General features: G+C 59.1%; 2 protein-coding genes across 2 annotated transcripts; one reads left to right on the top strand and one right to left on the bottom strand.

Moving 5' to 3' along the window:
- Positions 1-906: 906 nt before the first annotated feature.
- Positions 907-20,771, bottom strand: LSG1 (large 60S subunit nuclear export GTPase 1). Its single transcript, XM_070754263.1, is given in 17 exon segments — positions 907-1,405; positions 1,942-2,127; positions 2,637-2,716; positions 3,069-3,192; positions 3,423-3,566; positions 3,728-3,829; positions 4,071-4,394; positions 4,651-4,758; positions 4,760-4,828; positions 9,337-9,397; positions 9,598-9,684; positions 10,856-10,942; positions 12,195-12,297; positions 12,447-12,568; positions 12,670-12,776; positions 12,844-13,143; positions 20,304-20,771. Coding segments are annotated over 17 exon segments (2,652 nt in total). The 3' UTR covers positions 907-1,225.
- Positions 20,772-20,984: 213 nt separating this feature from the next.
- FAM43A (family with sequence similarity 43 member A) lies at positions 20,985-22,737 on the top strand. Its single transcript, XM_070754192.1, has one exon. It carries the CDS (start codon positions 20,985-20,987, stop codon positions 22,332-22,334), a length of 1,350 nt encoding a protein of 449 aa, XP_070610293.1. The 3' UTR covers positions 22,335-22,737.
- The last annotated feature ends 1,553 nt before the right edge of the window (positions 22,738-24,290 follow it).

The following is a 24,290-nucleotide window of genomic DNA, read 5'->3' on the forward strand; positions in this document are numbered from 1 at the left end:
CCATTAATTTATATTGATTGCCAGCTAATTTTTCATGGGTTCTTTTTGTTCAATTACATCATCTCTATATATTACTTGAATAAAGATAAAATATTAAGATGTCCATTTTACGACAAAAGAAAAACCCCACCTGCTCCCCTCCCCCGCCCCCATAAGGGGAAGGGGGCTCCTTTCTCAGGGCAATGTCCCTGGGGCTAATCCAGGGGGAAGAGCACCCCCTTGTGGGAGGGAGGGAAAGCTGCAGGGGAGGCCAACCAGGAGGAGAGCCTTCCAGGGGCTGGGAATCCCCAGGAAGGACCAGGCGACCCTCCCCCATCCCCCGCCCAAACTGGGCCCAGGAGAGAGGCAGGCCTGGCGCCATTAGACTCCCGGCTGGTCAAGGCCCAGGGCCAGTCGGACTGCCCTTCTTGGGAAACCGAAGGGCAGCCTTGTCGGATCAGGCCAGGCCCATCAGTCCAGCACGTGGCCTTCCATGGAGGCAAACCAGATGTCTTTGGGGGGGGGGTCTTCAGCAGGAAATGGAGACCCCCCCACATTCCAGGGGCGAAATTCAAAGTGTTCCCCTACCGGTTCTGTCTTGGTGGGCGTGGTAGGGGGAGGACGCTGCAAAAGCCCCCATTCTGGGGATCAGCTGGGGGGGGGGGTCATTTGGTCTCAGTTTCTGCTACCGGTTCCCCAGAACCTGTGGGGACCAGTTGGGGTTTCACACCTGCCCTGACCACAGGGCCAGACACAGCAGGCCAAGCAGCCGTGGGCTCCAGGTGCAGCCAAGGGCCCCATGGCTTCCACAACCAACTCAGTTGCCTCCCCCCAATACACCCACCGGGCCAGATTGGGAAGGGAACTGAGGCAGGGCCTGGGATAAGGGGGAGGCGCCACTTGGGGAGCAGGTCAGTTCTCAAGGGGTCATTTATTTAACAAACCTTTATTAGAGTTCGGCTCTTGGCAGGTTACATCATTTATAAAACCAAGGCATAGTTTAAAAAACAAAACACCCATGACCCCCCCCCCCCCCCCCCCCGCAGAACCACTCAGTCCCGGTCATCCAGCCGATCGGTGTCCTGCCTCCATTCAGAAGGATCCAAGGAGGGCGACCAGGAGGGGGGGGCATCAAGGAACGCCCTTTATTCCCCCACCACCACTCCCAGCCACTGGGGCAGCCCCTCCTTCTCTGGGGAGCCTCTGCTCCTCTCCCTGGCCTCCCCCCCATGGCCCCCGCCCCTGGTCAGGCCTCCAGGTGCCCGGTCAGCCGGCGCAGCTTCTGCTTCTTGTTCCTGTTCCCGTGTCTCTTCCACGGCTTCCCGGCTCCGTCGGCCAAGGGGGGGCCAGAAGGCGGGTGGGCAAGCGTCCCTGCTGGGCAGCCCAGCCCCACCCGGTTGCCTCTGGTCAGCGCCCGGACGTTCTCCTGGGAGACAGGCACCACACTCAGGCCAAGGCCCAGCCCCGTGTTGCCCCCAAAGGGCACCTCCCCCCCCCCCACCGGAGCTTCCCAAGAGGCAGCTGTGCCTGGGGGGAGGGGGGGAAGCCGCCTGGGGGGGGTGTTGCCTCAGGCAGGGTTAACCTTGCTCGGCTCCACTGAAAACACAGCGGCCCCCGCAGAAAGTCCCTGTGCCAGGGGCTGAACAGGCCTTGCCAGGGGGGCGTTTCTTCTTCTGCCGGCTGGGCTGTGAGTGGGCCCACACCCACCCTGGGCTGGAGGGGGCCTGGCCTCGTGCAGGCTCCCTGCCCCCTGTGCAAGGGCGGCTCCTCCGGGGTGGGTGGGTGGGGCTTCTGGCTCAACAGGCTCTGGGAGCCCAGACAACGCTTGCGGGGTGGGGGTCCCCGAGAGTGAGGCAGCAAGACGAGGGGGCTCCGGGCACATCGCTCGCCCTGGCCATCTGCATAGGGGAGGTGTGAGGCCAGGACCCCCGAGCGCCCGAGGCCTGCCCCCCCGCGCCTCACCTGGTGGAAGAATGCCTGGTCCACTGGGTTCTGCGCCTGCTTTGCCTTGGGGCCTCTGCCCGGCGGGGGCTGCTCCCCGTTCCATTGCGCGGTTGCTGCCCCTTTGCCGGGACGAAGTCGCTCGAGCCCCCGCTGGAAGAGCCCGGCCTCCATGCCCGGAGGGGGGTGGCAGTAGAGCAGCTTCCCCTGCAGGGAAGGCCGGGAGAAGAAGCGTTCGGAAGGGGGGGGGGCGGGGACAAAGCCGGGCCCACAGGCCCCAAAGCAGCCCTGGCCAACCCCCGGTCCCTACCCAGGCCGCCAGCCGCCCACTAGCCCTGGCCCTCCCCATTCTGGGGCATTCCTTGCTCTCTGCCCAGGTTCACTGACCACCCGCAGTGGGGGTTGGGCAGAGCAGGAAGAGGGCTGTCTCCAAGGGGGGGGCTGAGCCCAAGCAGCCAAGCCCTGCCTGTGGGCTACATCAGTGGGGCAGGGGCTGCATAGGGCTGGCTCTCGTCTGCCTCTTCTAAGAGAAACCTTCCCTTTGGGGTCAGGAATCCTGCCGTCAAGGAGACCCCTCCCCCCTCACAAGAACTCCCCACTGAAGGGGGGGGGGCTGCCTCCTGCCAGGCCAGGGGTGATATAGACACACACAGGTTAAGCCATGCCCCCCCCCCCCCCTTTCGAGGGAGGTTCTGCCCAGAGGCCCGAAGACGCACCGTGACAAAGTCCTTCAGCACCAGGCGGGCGGAGCGAGGTTGGTCTGGCTGCCCGTGATCCGTCATGAAGCCCCTCATGCCTGCGGGGGGAGGGAGAGGCCACGGGTCAACCCACCTGCAGCACAAGCATGGGGGGGGGGGAGCCAGCCCAAGGCCTCCACTGGGGAGACAAGGGGGGGCCCACACAGACCTTAGCCTGGCTCAGCCCCTGGGCCCCTTCAAGGCGCTCGTGTGTCGTCCCCCCCAGGGCAGACTCCCCCCTCCCCCTTCCAGGAGACCCAGGGCTGGAGGGTCAGAGGAGGAGGAAGGGGAGATGCCCCTCCCTCTTCCCCTTTCGGACTGCTCAGCCGGCCCAAACGCTACCCCTGCCCTCCCCAGACCACGCCCCCTCCTCCTCTCCTGGGGCCCCTGTGGGGGGAGGGGTTTACTCACAGCCCAGGGCGGAGAGCAGCTCCTCCGAGGTGGGGGCCCGGTGGGGGTCCTGGTCCTCGCGTGGCCGGGGGAGGCTGATCCCATAGGTGGCCTCCAAGACTGGCCGAGGGATCCGCTGGCAGACGTGGGGCAGTGAAGGAGCCACGTTTGGGGAGAGGAGCCCCCCCCCCTTCCTCCAGAACAGCTGAGCCCCTCCCCTCCGGCCTCCTAGCTGTCTCCAGGTATGCCCCCCCCCCGTCCCTGATTCAGGAAACTGGCTCTCACGTCCAGCACCAATTCTCCACCCCCACGTGAAGACTGCTGGCAGCCTCCCTCCCCTGCCCACCCTCAGGGCCCCTCCCTGAGAAAGGATATGAGGGTGACGGGGGGCACGTGGTCGCGCAGCTGGTCGATGGGCAGGATGCCGCTGCAGACCATTTCGGCCTTGGTGGAGACGAAGGAGGGCATCACCAGGCCCGGGCAGTCGCAGAGGCAGAGGCCGGGCTCCACAAACAGCGTCTGCAAAGGGCACAACCCCCACCCCCCAAAAAAAGAAATAACCAGCTCAGGAGAAGAGCAAGGCAGAGGGAGGGGGCCATCCAGGGCTGGGCCGTTGTTCCCGGGTGGAGAGTCCGAGGGCGGGGCGAGGGGGGGAGCCCAGAAGGAGCTGCCGGCGATACCTGGAAGTGCTTCGTGCGTCCTGGCGTGGCTGAGACCGAGACCACCTTCTTCCCCAGGATGGTGTTGATGGTGGAGCTCTTCCCCACGTTGGGGTAGCCCACCTGGGGAGGGAGGGAGAGTCACGTGGCCCCTTTTGAGGAGGGGGCTCCCTCCCAGCAGACCAGGCGCCTGAGGAGCCCTGGGTGAGGCCAAGGGGGACACCCTTCCCCCTCAAGGAGGGGCTGGACAGGTCCCAAGCAGGAGCCCCTCCGAGGGTCCCCACTTCTTCTCTCAGGGTGGTAGCAGGTGGGGGGGGGTCAAGCCGCCTAGGCTCGCGTGTCCACAGGGCGACCCAGGACTCACCAGGCCAACGGTCAGCTCTCCCTCTCTGACCTTCCTCCGGCCGGCGTGAAGGGCCTTCAGGATCCCCAGGAGCTCCTCTCTCTGCACCAGGCGGCTGCTGTTTCTGACGGGGGGGCCATGGGGGGCCGGTGCTGGTGGGGAGGGCTCAGCCCCAATCCCCCCCAAGGGCGCAAGAGGGCCCTCGTGCTCCCCCCCGTCTTCTGAGCAGGTCAGCCAGTCCTCCTCCTCCTCCTCCTCCTCCTCCTCCTCGGTGTCCCCCGGGGGGGGCCCTGGGGGGGGCCTCTGCTCCTCCAGCTCTGCCCCTTCCATGGCTCCCACCAGCGCCTGGGCCAAGGAAAGGAGGGAGGCCTGTGTCCCCCCCACAGACTGCACCCCCTCCTTGGCCCTCCAGGGGGCAGAGCTGCCAGGGGAGGCGGGTGTGGTGCCCGCAGCCAGAGGGGGAAGGGGTCGGGGGGAGGGCAGGAGGGCAGGGCACCCAAGGGGACCCTCACAGGGCGGGGGGGGCGCTTGGAGCAGCTGAAGGTTTGGGCTCTCGGGGGGGCCCTTGGGGGGATCGAGCGGGGCCCCTCCGCCCTCTCACCTCAGGGCTGGCTCCCAGCCGGTGCCCTTCTGCCACGGCCGACCAGAAGACCACGCGGACCCCTTCCCGCTGGAAGAACCGGGCCCAGGCCGAGCGCTGCTCCCCCCCCCAGCAGCTCTGCTTTGTTGAGCAGCAGGAGGGTCTCCTTCTCGGGGCTGAGCTCCCGGGCGTAGCATTCCTGCAAGACAGGCCAGGCCGCAGGGGACTCAGGCGAGGGGGGGGGGCTGCGGCAGGTGGGCAGGACAGGAGGGGGAGGAGGGGGAAGCCTGGAGACCCAGGAATGCAACGTCCAGCCGAGAACCTCCGGGCCGGAGGGGGACAAAGAGGCAAAGCCAACACCGTCCAGGCCTGCTCCCAGCTGGCAGGGGATCTCGGCCCGTCTGGTTCCGACTTGAGTCTCCAGAGCCTTCACAGGGGAGGGGGCGCAACAAAGAGCAACTTGGCCAGGAAAGCAAGACCCCAAAACACCAGGCCAGAGGAAGCAGGGGAGGACCAGGAACCACACACACACACACACACACACACACACCGAGGGAGGGAGGGGAAGGGGCCACAGCTCAGGCAGGGACAGGGGCAAGGGGGGCGGGCCTCACCTCCGACCTTTTTTCTCCCCCTTATGCACGAATCCCAGCGACCGGTTAGGTCCCACAGAGTCGGCCTTCTCCGGGTCCCGTCGACTAAACAATGTCGTCTGGCAGGACCCAGGCGAAGAGCCTTCTCTGTGGGGGCCCCGACCCTCTGGAACCAGCTCCCCCCTGAGATTAGGATTGCCCCCACCCTCCCTGCCTTTCGTAAACTCCTTAAGACCCACCTCTGTCGTCAGGCATGGGGGAACTAAAACACCTCCCCCTTGCCCATGTTGTGTTGTTGATTGATGGACTGTGTGCCTGTTTTTTATATATACTGTTTTTTATGAGATTATTAATTTAAATTGGAACTGGATGGGTGGGCATTGGATTTGGTATTGTGTACTGTACTGTTTTTTATTATTGTTGTGAGCCGCCCCGAGTTTGCGGAGAGGGGCGGCATATAAATCCAATAAACCTAAAGGGGGCCGAGGTCTAAGTGGACGTAAGGGGAAAAAACGGGCAAAAGGAAGGAACCGCAATCCAAGAGTGGCTGGCCGGGGAACCTTTGGGTCGAGCTGGGAGAAAAGGGCCCAGGAGCCAAGTGCTGGGCCCAGTGAGGGGTGGGAGGGGAGGGGGGCGGTCGCAGTGCTCCGGAGGCTGAGGGGGCTGTAGGGGTGGGGTTACTACCAGTTCTGGGGTGGGGGGCTTGCTGGGTGTGGCCAGAGAGAGGATGCTGCCAGATCCCCCTCCCCTCCCCACCAGCTGGGACTCGGGAGGCAGCGGAGGACAGGTGCCGTGGGGGGGGGGCAGTCAAAGGGGGTCTTTCCCGCTCCTGAGCCTCCCCAGGGACAGATGCTGACTGCTGCATGGGGGGGGGGGATCCCCGGATGGGAGCACTCTCCTTTGGGGAGGACCCCAACCCAAATGTGAGGCCAGAGCGTGGGTGGGGCCGGCACAAAGGGAGAGGGAGGCGGCCAAAGGCAAGAGGGCCTCCTGCTCCCCTCCAACCTGCCCGGCTCAGCTCCCACCATCAGGCCAGGAGGGGTGAGGTCAATGGGGAGGGTCAGGGGAGCTTGGGAGGTGGAGGGTCAGTCGCCTGTCACTGGACAAACGTTAAAGGACACACACAAGAGAACCCGCAAGGCGGAGAGACTCCAGGCCCCACCAGCGCCTTCCAGGCTGCCCCCCCCCCCGGGCGTGTGCGGGGGGGGGAGGGGAGCCGCCAGGATGGGCCCGAAGGGAATCGGGTTTAGGAGGGAAACGGGGCAGAGGTCTCCCGGGAGGGGCCTCCCATTCCAAGGAAGTGGCGCTCTGGCTGGGGCCACACCAGGAAGCGCTTCCTAAGAGCGGCAGCCGTTCAGGGAGGCGGGTGTGGCAGGGGTCCCCTCCCGTGGTGGAGGCAGCCTCAGGCCCGGGAGCCACCTTTGACCTCTCCCAGTGGGGCCTGCCAGGGAGGGGGGGGCTATGTGGGGGAGACGAGGCCCTGCAGCCTGAAGAGAAGACAGACAGGCCAGGCCAGGCCCCTCCAGTTTGGGATGACGGGCAGCGTGTGGGGGCTTCCTTCCGGGCGTGGGCCCCTAGGGCCTCTCTGACAGAGTGGAGCCTGGAGTCTCCTGGCGTTGGGGCCACCACTTGTAGCGAGCCCTGACGGACAACAGGAGAGTCCCGCACTGCACAAGGCCTCTCCAGCTCTGGCCACTTTACGGACTTTGGCTGCGAGAGCGCCAGCTGAGGACATCTGGCGGCCCACCAGCCTTAACGTTGCCAGAACAAAACCATCCCTGCAGCCGCCTCCAGCTCTCAGGCCCCAAAACCTCCCCCTTGTTTCCGGGGGGTGGGGGAGAGAAGAGGCCACCGCTTCCATTGATAAACATCATTGCCTTGGAGCAGCACTGAAGGTCAGCCAGCCCGGTCCTGCGGGGGAGTTTTCTCCCGCCAGCTCTTCCACCCTCACCCCCCACCCCCCGGAGGGGGGGAACTAGTGAAAGAAAGAACTGGAGGGGTGGAGACACTGGAGGAAACGGGGCTGTCCAGCAGACCAAGGCTGCAGGCAACCAAACGTCCTTCTTGGGCTGAGTTCCAGTGCTAGACAACCCCACTGACACACACACACACACACACACAACCTGCAAGGCTTTCCTAAGCCGGAGACCAGCCCCCTCCTCCTCCTCGCAACGGTGAGTAGGCCCCCTTGGCAGGAGACAAGGACAAGGGCCGTCCAGGGGGCCTAATGCCAACTCCGCCCAAGAGGGAAGGCCAAAGGCCAAGAGGTCACAAAGGCGCTCTTGCTCACGACCCTTCGCCAACACGCACAGGGCCCCCCCCGGAGCTGGACCGGAGCTTGAAACGGAGGGGAAGATGGTCAGGGGGGGCTCCTTTCGGTCCCCAGAAGATGCCCACGCTGGGCTGCCCAGGAAGCGGAGGGAGCGGGGCCTCCTCTGAGCTGAGCTGTAGCCCCTAGCGGGAGGAAGGCCGAGTTGCCTCCCTCTTCGAAGGCACGGCAGGAAGGAAGTCTGGCACGGAGGCCCCCCCCCCCCCCTCCGAGAGCAGGGGACAAACGGAGCCCAATGTCCGAGGCGAGGTGGACGGGGGGGCAGCTCAGGCCGCCTCAGGGACAGGCGAGGCAAAGCCTTTCCCAAGGGACTGCCCTGGAGAGACGCCCACGGGAGGAAGCGCCAGTCTCAGCCGACCTTTGGGTGCCCAGAGCCGCAGCCAGGAGGACCTGGAGGTGACCCGGGACGGGTCACCTTTGCCGAGAGCACTTTCGTCCCGGGCTCTCGGCAAGGGGATTGCAGGAGAGGCGGAGCAGGCATTCTCTCAGCGGAGGCCGGTGAAGGTGATATTCAATGTCGGGGGCGCGCGAGCGGTTGCGCGCGCTCCCTATCCCCCTGCTAGCCCGCTCGGAATATTCAAAATAAGAAAAGCCTTCGCCGGCAAAGACTTTTCTTATTTTGAATGTTCCGGGGGGCTAGCAGGGGGATTTGGAGCGCGCGCAAACGCCCGCGGCCCCCCGACATTGAATATCACCTTTGCCGGCCTCTGCTGAGAAGAACGGAGAGAGAACGAGAGAGAGTGAGAGCAACAGACAGCAAGATAGAAAGTGAGAAAGAGAGAGAGAGAGAGAAAGGGGGGAGAGAAAGAGATAGCAAGAGAGAGAGAACAAGAGAGAGAAAGAGTGTGAGAAAGAAAACAAGAGAGAAAGAGTGAGTGAGAGAGAAAGAAAACGAGAGAGAAAGTAAGAAAAAGAGAGAGAAAGACGGGGGGAGAAAGAGAGAGAGAGAAAGCAAGAGAGAGATGACAGGAAGAGAGAGAGAGAGAAAAGAGTGGAAGGAAGAGATAGAGCGAAATGATAGAAAAAAGGGGAGAAAAGAGAAATGAGAAAATGATTGAGGCAGAGAATGACAGGAAAGAGAGAAAAACAGAGAGAGAAGTGACTCTTGATTTAAAGCATATGGTAAAAGCACTTAAATAATAACAGAAAAAAAAACCCAGCCCTCACCTGTTTTTATTAATAGTTATGTTTTTGGTTTTGCTGGTTGATTTAGTTTTAATAGTAATGGATTTTGGTTTTTTTAAATTATTAATTTCTTTTAATAAAAAAGAAGGGATTTTTTTCTTATTTATTTATTTGTTTGTTTGTTTGTTTGTTTGTTTGTTTATTTATTCTATGCCGCCCAGTCCCAAAGGGACTGTCGCTCAGACACTATACTTTTCTGCCCACACCGAAAAAAAATTAGAGGGTACATTGCTCGGGAGGCGGGAGGGCCCACCTTGTGCCCCGCCAGGAGGGCGTGGGGGGCAGCCTCGCTACTCTCCTCGGGCCCAGAGGCCTCTTCCTGGGCAGAGGGCCCCGACTCCCAGAGGCTCAAGGCAGAGGGAGCAAAGGAAGGTCCTGCACAAGGAGCCCCCCCCTTCTGCCCAGGTCCTCTCCCACGCCCCCCCCACAATCCCGCCAGGGGCTTCATTCCGCCCTGTCATTGGGGGCAGTCTTTGCAAGGAGTCAAAACCCGCAACTGCCCATTTCCCAAGTTCCAAACTATTCTCTTCCCACCCCAATTTTGGCCCTTGGGAGTCAGTGCAGCTGTCCAGGCCTGGAACACGGGCGACTTTCACCTACCAGATCTCGGCACCTGAACAGGAGGGGGTTCCTGGCATCCACGATCTGGACCACGACATCGCTGCAAAAGAGAAGGCAAGAGGCATGCAGGTCCACTCAATCAACCAATCAATCAACCAACCAACAAGAGGCGTGGTTCCCCCAGCTCTCATGGTCGTCCTGACCCCACTGCAGGCAAGTGCAGCCCACCCCTCCCCATGTTCCCAAGGCTGCGGTTCCTTCAGCCTCTGCCAAGGGCAGCCTGCCCCCAAGGAGAGCTACCTTCTCTCCAGGACTCTCCAGAGCTGACGCCAGAAATCCAGATTCCGCTCAAAGGGGGTCAGCAGGAGGTTCTCCTCTTCCTCCAGCCTGTAAGAACGCAGGGGAAGGGAGAGTGTCTTGGGGGTCTTAAGGAAGCCCACCCGGAGACGCCTTTCTGGGTTGCCCTCGCATTTTTATTTCATGAACGATGCCATGAACTCGAGAGGCCTAAACCCTGCAAAATAAATCAGGCCTGAAAGAGCAATTTTGCCAGGTCTCTCATCTTTCGCCCTTTTGCTGCATGAGATGGCTGACCTTGAACTGAAAACCTCCGTCCTGACTCTGGGGGCAGGAGGCAGCACAAGGGTAATGTTTAAAAATTGCTTCATTCTGGATAATCTTGTCCAATGAGGGAACCTCCTCCTCCTCCATCATTGGATGTTCAGTATATTCAGCGCTTCTTGACCTCGGTTGAAAAACTGTCTCAAAGCAGCTGCCAACGTGGCCCACCAGTTCCCCCTTGCCCACTCCAGCCTCCTCAACCTGGAACTCAAGCACTGCCTCACCGCCTGGAAGTCTCTCTTTTTCCCCCATTGTAAACCACTGGGGAAGTTTCGGCCTGAGGGCGTAACTTAAAAAAGAAGCCTAGAAAGGCCATGAAAAGCCCTGGCTGCAAACTACCCCAACGGCATCAGCTGTTATATTGAAAGCCATCCAGGGCCCCGAGTCTTCCTCTTGGCCCAACCCTCCTCACAGGGTTGTTGTGGCTAAGAGGAGGAGGAGGAGGAGGGAGAAGGCTCCGCTGCCTTGAGGTGGCCAGATGTGTATTTTAAAAGGGGCTGGGCAGGGTTTTGAGGCTGCCTCGGACTTCACATTGAACCCGGCTGAAGATTAAGGTCGACCTCGCGCTTTCTTCTACCCTCCTCCATTTTCCTCTGTTTACTGACGGGGGCCTCCTGGTCGCGAGGCCATTGGTTTAAATCAAAGTATATGTCTGCCGAGAATGCTATGTAATTTCTGCTGCTGATTTTCTGTCCTGCTTGGGGGCTGAGGACCCATAGCCCCTTTTCCCAGGTAAAAGGCAAAGGTGATTTTAAGACAGTCCCTTCCACCAAAAGGATTAGACAACCAAGAACTCCAACTACCTCCGTCCCCCTGTCTCCCTGACAGATATGAGGGAACCAAGACGAGGCTCCTGGGACCAAATTCTGTCCCCCCCCCTCCCTGGAGTCTCCCCACGTCCCGACTTAGGCTTCTCGGGGCTTCTTGGAAGACTCACCAAGCAAGCTTCCTCCTCCACTTCAGGAAGCTGTCTCTTTCGGCCTGGTTCAATGCTGCAGGGCTTGTTCGCTCGTCCCATGGCGGCCTGGAAGAACCAGCACATTTCATGAGGAAAGAGCCTGCTGGATGCGCCACAAAGAACCCCGTGCTCCAGTGCAGGAGAGACGGGAGAGACACTTTTGGCAAGGGAAACCAAGAGACACTTGCTAGAGCAGCATTCTCCAAACTTCCCGGGTTGGAGGTCGAATGTGAGGTGAGGTAGGTGGGGGGAAAGGCGATGGCTTTGTGTGCACACATACAACTTCATTTGTGCAAGTGATCGTGTAAGCTGAGCTGGGCCCAAACCCTGGTGGCCTTTCAGACGGCCCGCTTGAGAATAGGCCATGGCGCACAGGTGGAGGAAGGCTGCTAGCTGGACAGGCTGGGAAGTGACTTTCTGGTTGACGAGCCCTTCAGGCAGTTCCTCCTGCCCCTCGGAGAAGATGGGAAGTAACTTTCTGCAGGCAGCTTCTATAGCCAGGAATGAATAGTTAAAAGGGACACGGAAGGAGAGAGGAACAGAAGAACTCGAAACGTTTTGCATCCATCCATGCGAAAGAGCAGGATGGCAATACAAGTGATGGAAATTAAGCTGGAAGAGAGCTGACTATCCGCTGACTACAAGAGATGCAGAATTATAGAATCTTAGAAGCGGAAGGGACTCTGGAGGTCTTCTAGCCCAGCCTCTTGTCCTGCACAAAGTCATTTCTGGGTGGCCTAGAAAAAGGGCAGGGCAAGCACAAGAACATGTTCAATCCTTGTTTTCCCCAAGGGCAAAGGTCTCACCAAAAGGCTCCCCTATCATTAGGGCTACACAAAAGCAACAATCCATAGCAGTTGAAGAACACAAAATATCACAAAGTTCTCTCAAATATTTATCTAGAGAAAATTTTCCTTTAAACACAGAGGAGGCAAGGAAAAGACGCCCAGGTCTGGCCTGTTCCTTATTCACAACCAGAGGAGGAGACAAGATTTCAAGGCTGGCTGAGATGATGAAGAGTTCACAGGCTCTCACAATTATTGTAGCAGAAACAGGAAACCTAGTTTTATAGGGAACATAATTCTTCACGGTTAAGCGAGGCTTAAAACCAACAGGACCAGACGCTTTTCCAGAGGGTTTGTTTACATTAGCAAAGCTGCGTTGAGTTGAGCAACGAAGGCGTCATTCACCGCCAGCACTCATTCTCCTCTCAGGACAGGGGATCAGGGAGAGGGGAAGAAAAAGAGGGGGAAGCGCCAGGAGACCCCTCAACCCCGCCCCCCCTCCCCACGCCGGCCGGGGCCTTCGGAAGACGCACCTTCGGGGGATACGCAGGAGCCGCTCCTCTTCCTCCTCCGCCGCCGACCGTCCGGCTTCCTCCGCAGCCCCGCAGCCGGGCGCCAGGCGCACGTTCAGCTTCTCTGCGGGCGGAAAGCGGCGTCAGGCGGGCAGAGGCGCCCCCTCCCCCCCTCCCCTCCCCTCCCGACCCCCCCTCCCCTCCCCCGCCCGACCCTCCCTCCCCTCCCCCGCCCGACCCCCCCCTCCCCTCCCCCGGTCCGGCCCGGCTCACCCGCGGCGAAGGCGGCGCCCGCCAGCTCCGCCGCCGCCAGGAAGGCCTCCAGCGGGCTCTGCTCCGTCACCGACTGCGCCGGGGGGGCCGCGGCCCTGCTCGCCCAGCTCGCTCGTGTGGCGCTGCGGAGGAGTCGCGCCGTCACCGGGGGCCGCAGGAGCTCCTCGCCCGCAGCCCCCCCGCCCCGCCGCCCGCCCCGGGGAAGGGAAGCGGCGCGGCTCACCCATCCCGTCCCGCCCGGCCGGCCCCCGCGACGGAGGGAGCGGCCCAGCCCCGGCGCCTGCTTCTTTCCCATCGCCTGCCCGACGCTTTCGGGCACGTGGTGGGTGCAGCCAATCAGCGACGCGGCCGGGAACGTCGGCTCGAAGGCTCCGGGCGGAAACTGCGCTCCGCAAACCGGCAGTTCCGGCAGCGGCGGCGGCCTCACGGGGGCGCTAAAGTGCCGCCGCTCTTTCTCGTTTCCTCGGGGAGCCGAGGCAAAAAGCGCGGAGACCAACGCGGGGTCGCCTCTCCACGGGACCGGCGCCGGCAGCCGGGAGACGCCGCTCGGCTCCTTTTGCCGAAAACGTCCGAGGGGCGGAAGGGCCGCCGTGGCCTCCAGACCCGGGCGGGGGCGACGCCTCTCTCTCCCTCGGGCCGCCCCGAAGACCCCTCCGGCCATGCGTCGGGGGATGGGGGGGCAGAAGCCGGGGAAGAGCTGCGGGGGGGGGGGAGGCCGGGCTGGCGTCGGACCGGACACCGGGCGGGGAGCGAGGCCAAGGGTCCAGCAGGGGTGTTGGGGGGCGGTAAACGCTTTGAATTTTCCCCCCTTTGAAACAAAGATCTCATTAGCCTGTGGGTCCTCTGAATACAAATTATTTTTGTGTCATAATTGTTATAGATTACCACTAAATTCTTTATATACATCTATTCTTATTTTAACATTACAACTTCACCTATCTTGTTATAACATTTCTCTTCCTAATTTTTTTCATTTTATACTTTTTATCCATATTCATTTTTGAACCAATGATGAAATAACCCCCATACATTATAATAACCTTTAAGTGCAGAAAAAACAATGGCTGCCCACCTGCCTTCCATGGAGGACCTGGAGACGGCAGCCGGGGAAAATATTGACTGACCCCTCGCATCCTGGACACAAACTGCTTCAACTCTGTTCTGCCGGGCTCTCTGGTAGGAGCCTCCCGAAAATTCAAGGGTACAAGTTTCAGACACACACATTTGGAAATTCAAAACAATGTCCTTTATCCCAAAAGTCAAAATAAACTAAGCACTCTTTTTGTATTGCAAAGAGCACTCGTCACAAAACAACCGGGTAGTCTGTACAATTCCCTTAATCAGTCCTTAAGTACTTAGCTTGCAGCTGTGAAGAAACTTCATACCCCTTCTTCTTCCAACAAGTGAGAGACACACATACTTTGCTTTGTTTTGTTTTGCTTTGTTTTCAAAGGCGTGAAAAATCAACAAGCAAAGTCCAGAAACCAGCAACCCAGGATTCCTGAAGAACTGTGATCAGATACTCTTTCACAAAGGCCAAACCCACACGCTGCTATTTATAGCAGTAGCCCTAATTACTGGAGCCCCACCCAACCACAGGTGGCCTCATTTTTTCTTGTAATAATCCTTTAGTTGTTGTCTCCTATGCATCACTCTACGCATGCGTGGATGTGTCATTAATTCTTATTCAGAATCCAAGGATGATACAGATGATTGATCTCCTGGGCTGTCTGCCAAACTCCCCTCTTCCCTGTCACTCATGCTGCCTTGGTCAGAGGAGGCTTCATCGGCAGATTCCATCGGGAGCAAAACAGGCCTGTGGCATGTGGATGTCTCCCCCACATCCACTTGCACATTCCTTGGGGCAGGAGCTGGGCCAGAGCTAACCACAACAAACTCCGACCCTCAAAAATGTTGCCACAGAGCCCTGTACACCAAGACAACTAGACACAAGAAGAGATTTTTCCGGAACGCCATCACTCTGCTAAACAAATAATTCCCTCAACATTGTCAGACTTTTTACCAAATCTGCACTTCTATTTCTACTAGTTTTTCTCATCATTCCTATCTTCCTCCCATTCAGGACTGTATGACTGTAACTTGTTGCTTGTATCCTAAGATTTTTATTAATATTGATTGTTTCTTCATTGCTTATTTGACCCCTATGACAATCATTAAGTGTTGTACCACATGATTCTTGACAAATGTATCTTTTTTTTAATGTATGCTGAGAGCATTTGCCCCAAGACAAATTCCTTGTGTGTCCAATCACACTTGGCCAATAAAATTATATTCTATTCCAATCTACTCATTTCTGCACAGTCCAATATTTTCTTGATCACATTTTCATCTTTAGGGATTTCTTCGGTTTTGTGCAAATTCAATTCTACCTGCAGTATTGCATGAATAATAAAATTACATTTTCTTTATTTCCCTGGTAGGATAGCCAATAAGAACAATTCAGGTTTTAAGTCAATATGTTGCTGTGTCACCTTTTCCAACCACATTCAAATTCTTTTTTCACTTCCATACATGTCCACCACATATGAAAGGTCTTTGGTGGCATTTTCAACATTTGGCTGATTCGTCTTTAAGCATTTTTTACAATATTTCAAGTGACATGTGCCATCTATAAAACATTTTATACAAATTCTCTTTATATGCATTGGCCATTGTTAATTTAGAATTTCGCTCCCATAGTTGCTGCCATTTATCTAACTCTACTGAATGTCAAAAAAAATTGCCCACACTGTCAATTGTTTCTTTTACTTCTTCTAGTTTAACACGCAGTAAATAACTACAGAGGGGAGGAGAATTGACCCCTCTCAGGCCACTTTCATTCTACTGAGCAGGTTCTGGGGCAGGCAGCACCTCTTGGCCCCATCTGTTGCTAGGAAGATTAGATTAGATTAGATTTATTGGATTTATATGCCGCCCCTCTCCGCAAACTCGGGGCGGCTCACAACAAGATAAAAACCATACATAATAACAAATCCAATACCCACCAATCCAATTACAATTTTAAATTAAAAAATTGGTCTAAGCAATGGAAACTGCAGTTTAATGTTTCCAAATGTAAAATAATGCACTTGGGGAAAAGGAATCCTCAATCTGAGTATTGTATTGGCAGTTCTGTGTTGGCAAATACTTCAAAAGAAAAGGATTTAGGGGTAGTGATTTCTGACAGTCTCAAAATGGGTGAACAGTGCAGTCAGGCGGTAGGGAAAGCAAGTAGGATGCTTGGCTGCATAGCTAGAGGTATAACAAGCAGGAAGAGGGAGATTATGATCCCACTATATAGAATGCTGGTGAGACAACATTTGGAATACTGTGTTCAGTTCTGGAGACCTCACCTACAAAAAGATATTGACAAAATTGAACGGGTCCAAAGACGGGCTACAAGAATGGTGGAAGGTCTTAAGCATAAAACATATCAGGAAAGACTTAATGAACTCAATCTGTATAGTCTGGAGGACAGAAGGAAAAGGGGGGACATGATCGAAACATTTAAATATATTAAAGGGTTAAATAAGGTCCAGGAGGGAAGTGTTTTTAATAGGAAAGTGAACACAAGAACAAGGGGACACAATCTGAAGTTAGTTGGGGGAAAGACCAAAAGCAACATGAGAAAATATTATTTTACTGAAAGAGTAGTAGATCCTTGGAACAAACTTCCAGCAGACGTGGTAGATAAATCCACAGTAACTGAATTTAAACATGCCTGGGATAAACATATATCCATCCTAAGATAAAATACAGAAAATAGTATAAGGGCAGACTAGATGGACCATGAGGTCTTTTTCTGCCGTCAGACTTAAAAAACACACATACAATCAATCTAACACCAAAACAACACGGGCAAGGGGGAGATGTTTCAGTTCCCCCATGCCTGACGGCAGAGGTGGGTTTTAAGGAGTTTATTATTATTATTATTATTATTTGGATTTGTATGCCGCCCCTCTCCGAAGACTCGGGGCGGCTCACAACAAGTGAAAAACAATCCAATACAATCCAATTAATTAAAATATTATAAGTTTAAAAGTTTGCAAAAGGCAAGGAGGGTGGGGGCAATCCTAATCTCAGGGTGGAGCTGGTTCCAGAGGGTCGGAGCCGCCACAGAGAAGGCTCTTCCCCTGGGTCCCGCCAGACGACATTGTTTAGTCGACGGGACCCGGAGAAGGCCGACTCTGTGGGACCGAACCGGTCGCTGGGATTCATGCAGCAGAAGGCAGTCCCGGAGATATTCTGGTCCGATGCCATGAAGGGCTTTATAGGTCATAACCAACACTTTGAATTGTGACCGGAAACTGATCGGCAACCAATGCAGACTGCGGAGTGTTGGAGTGATATGGGCATACTTAGAGAAGCCCATAATTGCTCTCGCAGCTGCATTCTGCACGATCTGAAGTTTACGAACACTTTTCAAAGGTAGCCCCATGCAGAGAGCGTTACAGTAGTCGAGCCTCGAGGTGATGAGGGCATGAGTCACTGTGAGCAATGACTCCCGGTCCAAGTAGGGCCGCAACTGACGCACCAGGCGAACCTGGGCAAACGCCCCCCTCACCACAGCTGAAAGGTGTTTCTCTAATGTGAGCTGTGGATCAAGGAGGACGCCCAAGTTGCGGACCCTCTCTGAGGGGGTCAATAATCCCCCCCCCCAGGGTAATGGATGGACAGATAGAATTGTCCTTGGGAGGCAAGACCCACAGCCACTCCATCTTATCCGGGTTGAGTTTGAGTCTGTTGACACCCATCCAGGCCCCAACAGCCTCCAGGCACCGGCACATCACTTCCACTGCTTCGTTGACTGGACATGGGGTGGAGATGTATAACTGGGTATCATCGGCGTTATTGATGATACCTCACCCTATGTCCTTGGATGATCTCGCCCAGCGGTTTCATGTAGATATTCAATAGCAGGGGGGAGAGGACCGACCCCTGAGGCACCCCACAAGGGAGAGACCTCGAGGTCGACCTCTGACCCCCCACTAACACCGACTGCGACCGACCGGAGAGGTAGGAGGAGAACCACTGGAGAACAGTGCCTCCCACTCCCAACCCCTCCAGCCGGCGCAGAAGAATACCATGGTCGATGGTATCAAAAGCCGCTGAGAGGTCAAGGAGCACCAGGACAGAGGACAAGCCCCTGTCCCGGGCCCGCCAGAGATCATCCATCAACGCGACCAAAGCAGTTTCCGTGCTGTAGCCGGGCCTGAATCCAGACTGTTGAGGACCTAGATAATCGGCTTCTTCCAAGGATCGCTGGAGCTGGAGTGCCACCACCTTCTCGACAACCTTCCCCATAAAGGGAAGGTTGGAGACTGGCCGGTAGTTATTAAGTACGGCTGGGTCCAGGGAAGGCTTCTTGAGGAGGGGGCACACAAGTGCCTCCTTATGAAGGGCCGGAAAGGACCCCCTCCCCAAGGAGGCATTGACAATCTCCTGGACCCAGCTCCGTGTCACCTCCCGACTGGCAGAAACCAGCCAAGAGGGACACGGATCCAGTAAACAGGTGGCGGAACTCACAGCTCCAATGGCCTTGTCCACTTCATCAGGTGACACCAAGTCAAACTCCGCCCAGACAAGTGGACAAAGACATTTAGCCCCAGTCACCTCGACTGACTTGTTGTCAGTCGACTCTGTTTTACAATTGGAGTCGAGATCAGCCCGGATCCGAGCGATTTTATCAGCGAAAAACATGTTAAACTCCTCGGCACTACTCTGCAAGGGCTCCCCAACTCCCCCCTGGTTAAGAAGGGAGCGGATCACCCTAAACAGAGCGGCCGGGCGGGATTCCGCTGATGCAATCAAAGCGGCATGATACGCGCATCTTGCCGCCTTGAGCGCCACTTTGTAAGTCTTAATAAAAGCTCTTACAAGTGTTCGGTCGGATTCGGACTTACTCTTCCTCCATTGCTTCTCCAGACGTCTCTTCTGGCGCTTCAACACCCAGAGCTCCTCGTTGAACCATGGAGCTCTACGGGGTCTAGTGCCGCGGAGAGGTCGCAACGGCGCAATCCGGTCAAGAGCCCCTACTGCAGCCTTGTTCCAGGCCTCAGCAAGAGACTCTGCCGAACTGTGGACAAGTGTATCTGGAATAACCCCAAGCGCCCTCTGAAAGCCCTCTGGGTCCATCAGGCGTCTGGGGCAGAACAACTTAATCAGTTCCGCCTCCCTGCGGGGAAGGATTGGAGCCAGGAAGTTAAGCCGCAGTAGGAAATGTTCTGACCATGACAAAGGCAACACGTCTAAGCCCCTTAGTCTCAGACCATTACTCAATTGCTCAGAGAGGAATATCATATCAGGTGCGTGCCCACCCTCGTGAGTCGGACCCTGAACTACTTGAGTCAGGTACATGGCTGTCATGGTGGCCATGAACTCCTGTGCCAGTCCAGAGGAACCGCCGAGTGACGACAGATTGAAGTCCCCCAGGACAATAAGTCCGGGGAACTCCACCGCCAACCCGGCCACCTCCTCGAGCAGCACAGGCAGGGCTGTTGACACGCAGCTGGGAGGCAGGTATGTGAGTAACAAGCCCACCTGAACCCCTAAGTCCAACTTCACCAGAAGGGACTCGCAACCCGCAACCTCTGGAGCAATGAGCCTATGCAGGCAAAGACTCTCCCTGGCTATAATAGCCACTCCTCCTCCCCTTCCCTGGGGTCGAGGTTGGTGCCATACTTGAAACCCAGCTGGACAGATTTCCGAGAGAGGAACTCCTCCCTCCAGGCCCAGCCAGGTTTCGGTCACACAAGCCAGGTCGGCCTCCTCATCCAGGATGAGGAGAGCTTTATTTACCACCGACCTGGCATTGAGCAGCAGCAGATTGAGCCCAGGGCCAGAAGAGTCAGTGGGGCTGGGCTAGCACCACCACCCCTTTGCAGTTACTGGGACTTGCTGGAGACCCTGCCTCCCCCGTCCCCTCCACACTCAGACCCTGCCAGCTGAAAAATCCTTCACCGGCTGGCAACTAAGCTCACCCACCCCCGCCTTCTCTTCCAGCACAGCACGCCAGGGGTTGTGTTTCTGTGGCATTTCTCTCCCCGCCTTCCCCCCCTGTCTAGATCAGCAACCCCACTGCCCCCCTCCCCATAGCAGACTCCGCCCACTCAGCAAAAAGGGAAAGAGATGTATTGGTTTGTTTCTTAGATTTGATTCCCACCTTCTGTTTGGTAGCTCAAGGCAGGGCGCCCTGTGCAGTAGGGCAGCTGTCAGTCTTCATTAGGGGCCTGATTCAGAGGGTTGGAGGCTAAAATACAGGAGGGAGGGGCGCTGTTGTAATCATAGGTTCTTAGGCACTGAATACTGGGATAAGATATTACTGAAGGGTGATGTATCAGCCTAATTGGGTGCTTGCAGGCATTGGGCGTGCGGGGGGGGGGGGGGGCGACAGGACAGCGGTGTCCCAATATTTTTGAGGGGCTGCCACAATGAAGGGGGGGTCAATCTATGTTCCAAAGCACCTGAAGGCAGGACCAGAAGCAATGGCTGGGAGATCATTGAAGGGAGACCCAACCTAGAATTAAGGGGAAATTTCCTGACAGGGGAAGGGTCAGTCTCGGTGCTCCGAGGAGAGATCAGACAACCTTGGTGGTCTTAAGTGGCACAGGAGATCCCCCCTCCCCTCCAACTCTTGTTATTTGGTTCTCCACAGCTGTGGGAAACGGGCCTGCATCTGCAGAAGCCCCTTAATTGCAGTCCATGACGGGATAGTCCCCTGCCCCGGGACGTCCCAGCCTCTTTGGGGAAAGCCCTGAAGGCCACAGCAGCCGGGACAGGTTCATGCAACTCTGGAAGCAAATTGGTCCCCGGTGCCGGTCTCTTCCCTGAGTGACCAGATGCACCCGAGGGAGTCACCCGAGGGACTCCCATTAAGGCTTGGTCCCCAATTCTCCAACCCAGGCTAAGTGCAGGCAGACCCTTCGCGATCCCCCCTTTCAAACTGAACCCCAAAGTCCTCCCCAACACCCGGGGCAATAGCGCGCCTCTCAGGCCGAGCCGGAGGGTCAGGAAATGGCCCAGGCGGGCGACGCTCCTCCGAGAGGAACTCCGTGCGGCGGCCCCACCGGGGGAGGGGGGGAGCTGGGACCGGCAGGCGAGACGAGCCAAGGGCGGCGCCCCTTCCAGGCGAGCGGGGGGGGGCTCTTCGGAGGGCTCTGCCGAGGCGAGGAGGCGCTCCGCTCCGTCCCGGCCAGAAGGCGAGGCTTCCTCCGGCACCGCCGCCATTCCCGGGCTGCTGACCGCGAGGAGCGCCGGCCGAGCCCCCGCGCCCCCCGGCCCCTCCCGCGGCGGCTTCGGCCCTCCCCTTTGGCGCGCTACCGGCATCGCGGGCGCCGCCTCCCGGCCCAGCGGCCTCCCTCGCCCGGCCTATATGTAGCGGCGCGGCCGAGGAGCGCCAGCAGAGGCGCGGCGGCGGCGGCGGAGCTGGGCCAGGCCGGCATGTAGCGCGCGCGGCGGCGGCGGCGATGGCGACGGAGCGGCGGCGGGGGCGCGCGCGGCGGCGGCAGGCGGCGGGGCCCGGGCCGTCGGTCCCTCGGGATGCGCGGGCGGCCGGGGCGACGCCGGGCGCGTCCAGCTGAGGACCGGGAGCAGCAGCCGCAGCGCCCCGGACTGGCTGCGCCGTCGGGAGGCGGCGGGGGCGCCGCGATGCTGCCCTGGAAGCGGCACAAATTCGAGCTGCTGGCCGCGGACGAGCAGGGCCAGCAGCCCCAGCCCCAGCAGCAGCCGCAGCAGCAGGGCCGGCGTCGTGAGCGGCAGCCGCCGTCGGGGAAGGCGAAGGACTCCTCCTGCCAGGCGGGCGCCGGGAGCCTGCCCTGCTCGGCTGCCCTGGGCTCGCTGGCCCGCGCCTGCCCGGCCGAGAGCGCCCTCTCCCGGATGGGCAGCCTCTTCCGCTCCAAGCGCAAGAAGTTCCGCGTGAGCAGCGAGGCGCCCACCTACACGGCCCTCTACCTGGGCAACGCCACCACGCTGCAGGCCAAGGGCGAGGGCTGCACCGACGCGGCCGTGGCCAAGATCTGGGCCAAGAGCGAGGCGGGCCGCCACGGCACCAAGATGAAGCTGACCATCGGGCCGCAGGGCATCCGCTTGGCGCCCGCCGTGCCCAGCGAGGCCGCCTCCCGCCCGGGCCACCTCTACCTGCTGCACCGCGTCACCTACTGCGTGGCCGACCCGCGCCTGCCGCGCCTCTTCGCCTGGATCTACCGCCACGAGGTGAAGCACAAGGCGGTCCTGCTCCGCTGCCACGCGGTGCTGGTCTCCAAGGCGGAGAAGGCCCGCGCCATGGCGCTGCTGCTGTACCAGACGTCGGCGGCGGCGCTGGCCGAGTTCCGCCGCCTCAAGAAGCGCGCCGACGCGCGGCATCAGCAGCTGCAGCAGGCCGGGCCCGGGGCCGACGGTGCCATCCCGTTGGTGCCGCTCCGCAAGCTGCTCCTGCACGGCCCGGGCGGCTGCTACAAGCCGCCCGTCGAGCGCAGCCGCAGCGCGCCCAAGCTGGGCTCCATCACTGAGGACTCGCTGGGCGAGGAACTGGAGGAGCGCGCCGCCGGGCCAGCCTGGGCCAACGGCGCCCGGGAGGAGGAGGAGGACTGCGACGGCGCCCGGGACGAGGAGGAGGACGAGCTGCTGGCCCCGCCGGAGGAGGACCGGGAGGAGGGCGCGGCGCCCGCGGGGCCCAGCCTGGGCCAACTCATCTGCGGCCTGGGCGAGCTGGCCATCGGCAACGACGTGGCGCTTCTCCGCGCCGACCTGCGCGTCACCCGCCTCCTCTCCGGGGAGAGCACCGGCAGCGAGTCCTCCATCGAGAGCAACGGACATGAGGGCGGCGGCGGCTCCTCCTCGCCCCCGCAGCGCCCGCGGTCCTGCCACAGCCCGGAGCCCGATTGCGGCTGACCGGCCCCGCTTCCTCCCGCCGCTCTGCGGGACCCGGGCGGCGCGGCGGAGGTCGCCCTGCCTGCCCTGCCGCCCCTGCCCCCAGCTGCGGCCAGGCCTCGCTCGGTCCCCGGGGTGGGGGAGGGGCGCGTTTGTTAACAGCCGTGGAATTTGGCGTCGGAAAGGGCGGGGCTCCTCCGTGGCTCCCGCTGTGCGGGGAGTGGGGCGTCTTTCCCAGGAAGGTTGGGGGGGGGCTGCATCTTCCCTCCCCTCCCCCCCGCGGATCTTTTGCTGTGCAAAAAGAAACTGGACCGTGTGGATCTTCACTGGAACCTGAGGAGTCGCTGCCCCCAAAGTGTGGGGGGCGGGGGGGACCTGGATTTTGGCTGTCTCGGTTTGTCTTGCACACAATAAAAGCAACAGAAAAGAGGCGGCGGCGGCGCTATGCTTCCCGGACAGGGAGGGAGGGTCCTGCTTGGGGGGGGGGGGGGGCTTGGATTGGGACAGTGGCCGGCGCTGCCTGTTGGGGTCCCGCCTCCTCAAGCGGCTGTTCTGGGGGAGGGAGGAGCCTTTTCAATGCAGGAATTCGAACCATTGTCCCAGTTTGCAGCCAAATTCCTGAAGCTATTTTTTTTTTTGTTGAAGTATAAGAAGCCACAGAATTACTTCCAACTGGATCCTGCCACCTTTTCTGGACAGCTGGTCACACTGACCCCCAGGCACAGAGACACCCTCCCCCCCCTGTGTGTGCTTCCATTTGACGGGGCAGGCTGCCCCCAGACCTGGCATCTCCCTGCTGGTCCCCGATGGGGAGGGGAGAGCTTGCCATAGGGGGGCTTGCTGGAGATCCCCCTCCCCGTCTGGCACCTCACAGCCTCCCCAGCCTCTCCCAGTCCTGCTCCATCTCGCCTGCAGGGTCAGGGAGCCCCCCATGTTGCCTTTGAGCCCGTTTCATGCCCAGATCTGGTTTGGGGGGGGGCTGCTCTGCCCCGGCCCACAAATCACAGGGAGCCCCTGGCCAAAAGGAGCCCTTCCCAGAGAGCCTGGGGAGTGTGGCCAGTGAGGCAGACTGGGCCTTCTCGGACATCGTCCCCATGGCCCACGGCCAGGCGCCCAGGCTGCTGCTGCCGGCCTGTATTGGAGGAAGCAGCAGGGAGCCCGAGTGCTCTGTTCGCTGAGCTGTAATTAGTCGGGGCTGATGGCCGGCCTGGTTTCGGTCCTCCTTCGAAGGGGCTGGAAGTGGGGAAGGGGCAGCATGAACTCCAGCAGGTGGGGGCCGGCAGAGGCCACCCGGGGTCCTTCCTGGCCACGGGAGCAGGTGTGGCTGTGCCTTATGGGGCTTTGCACATCTCTGGATAGATCCAGGAGATTCTCTGGTTAGGGAAGGACTACCATCATCCCCCACCACCACCGCCCACTACTCGAGCCCTCAGGCACCTTTGCCCAGAGAGGGGTCTCTCAGCCTTTTGGAGGGCGGTGTGTGCGTGTGTGAGTTGGTAGGTCAGGCGAAGGCCAAGTGGGCTCTTCTATGACCTGTGGACTTCAACTCCCAGAATTCCTGAGTTAGCATGATTGGCTCAGGGATTCTGGGTGTTGAAGTCCACAGGCCATAGAAGAGCCCACTTGGCCTTCGCCTGTGCTAGGCAGAAGGAAGCCTCCCTATTGGGCCAAAGGGTGACCGACCAGCAGCCTTTGGGACGGGATCCTTTCCTCCCCCTTTGCACTCACGCCTCTGGCCACAGCCAACTCTCTTGGGCTCACTGGGCAGCGAAGGCCGGCTCTGCTCCTTGGCAGCCCCCCCCCCCATGTCTCTCTCCTGCCTACCCATCGGCCACAGCGCCTGTGCATCACCACTTGGGTTGTGGGAGGGGGGGAGTTCCATGCAGCGCAACTGGCAGAACTAATTCGCCCACTGGGAGAACCTTGACCCGAAGCTGTCCGAAGGATCTGAGTTGGCAGAATATGCTTTTGGGTCAG

This window comes from Erythrolamprus reginae, chromosome 5, assembly GCF_031021105.1.
Source record: "Erythrolamprus reginae isolate rEryReg1 chromosome 5, rEryReg1.hap1, whole genome shotgun sequence".
Classification (NCBI taxonomy): Eukaryota; Metazoa; Chordata; class Lepidosauria; order Squamata; family Dipsadidae; genus Erythrolamprus; species Erythrolamprus reginae.

Coding starts and splice junctions, on each gene's coding strand:
- FAM43A (XM_070754192.1), top strand. CDS start 20,985: ATGCGCGGGCGGCCGGGGCGACGCCGGGCGCGTCCAGCTGAGGACCGG.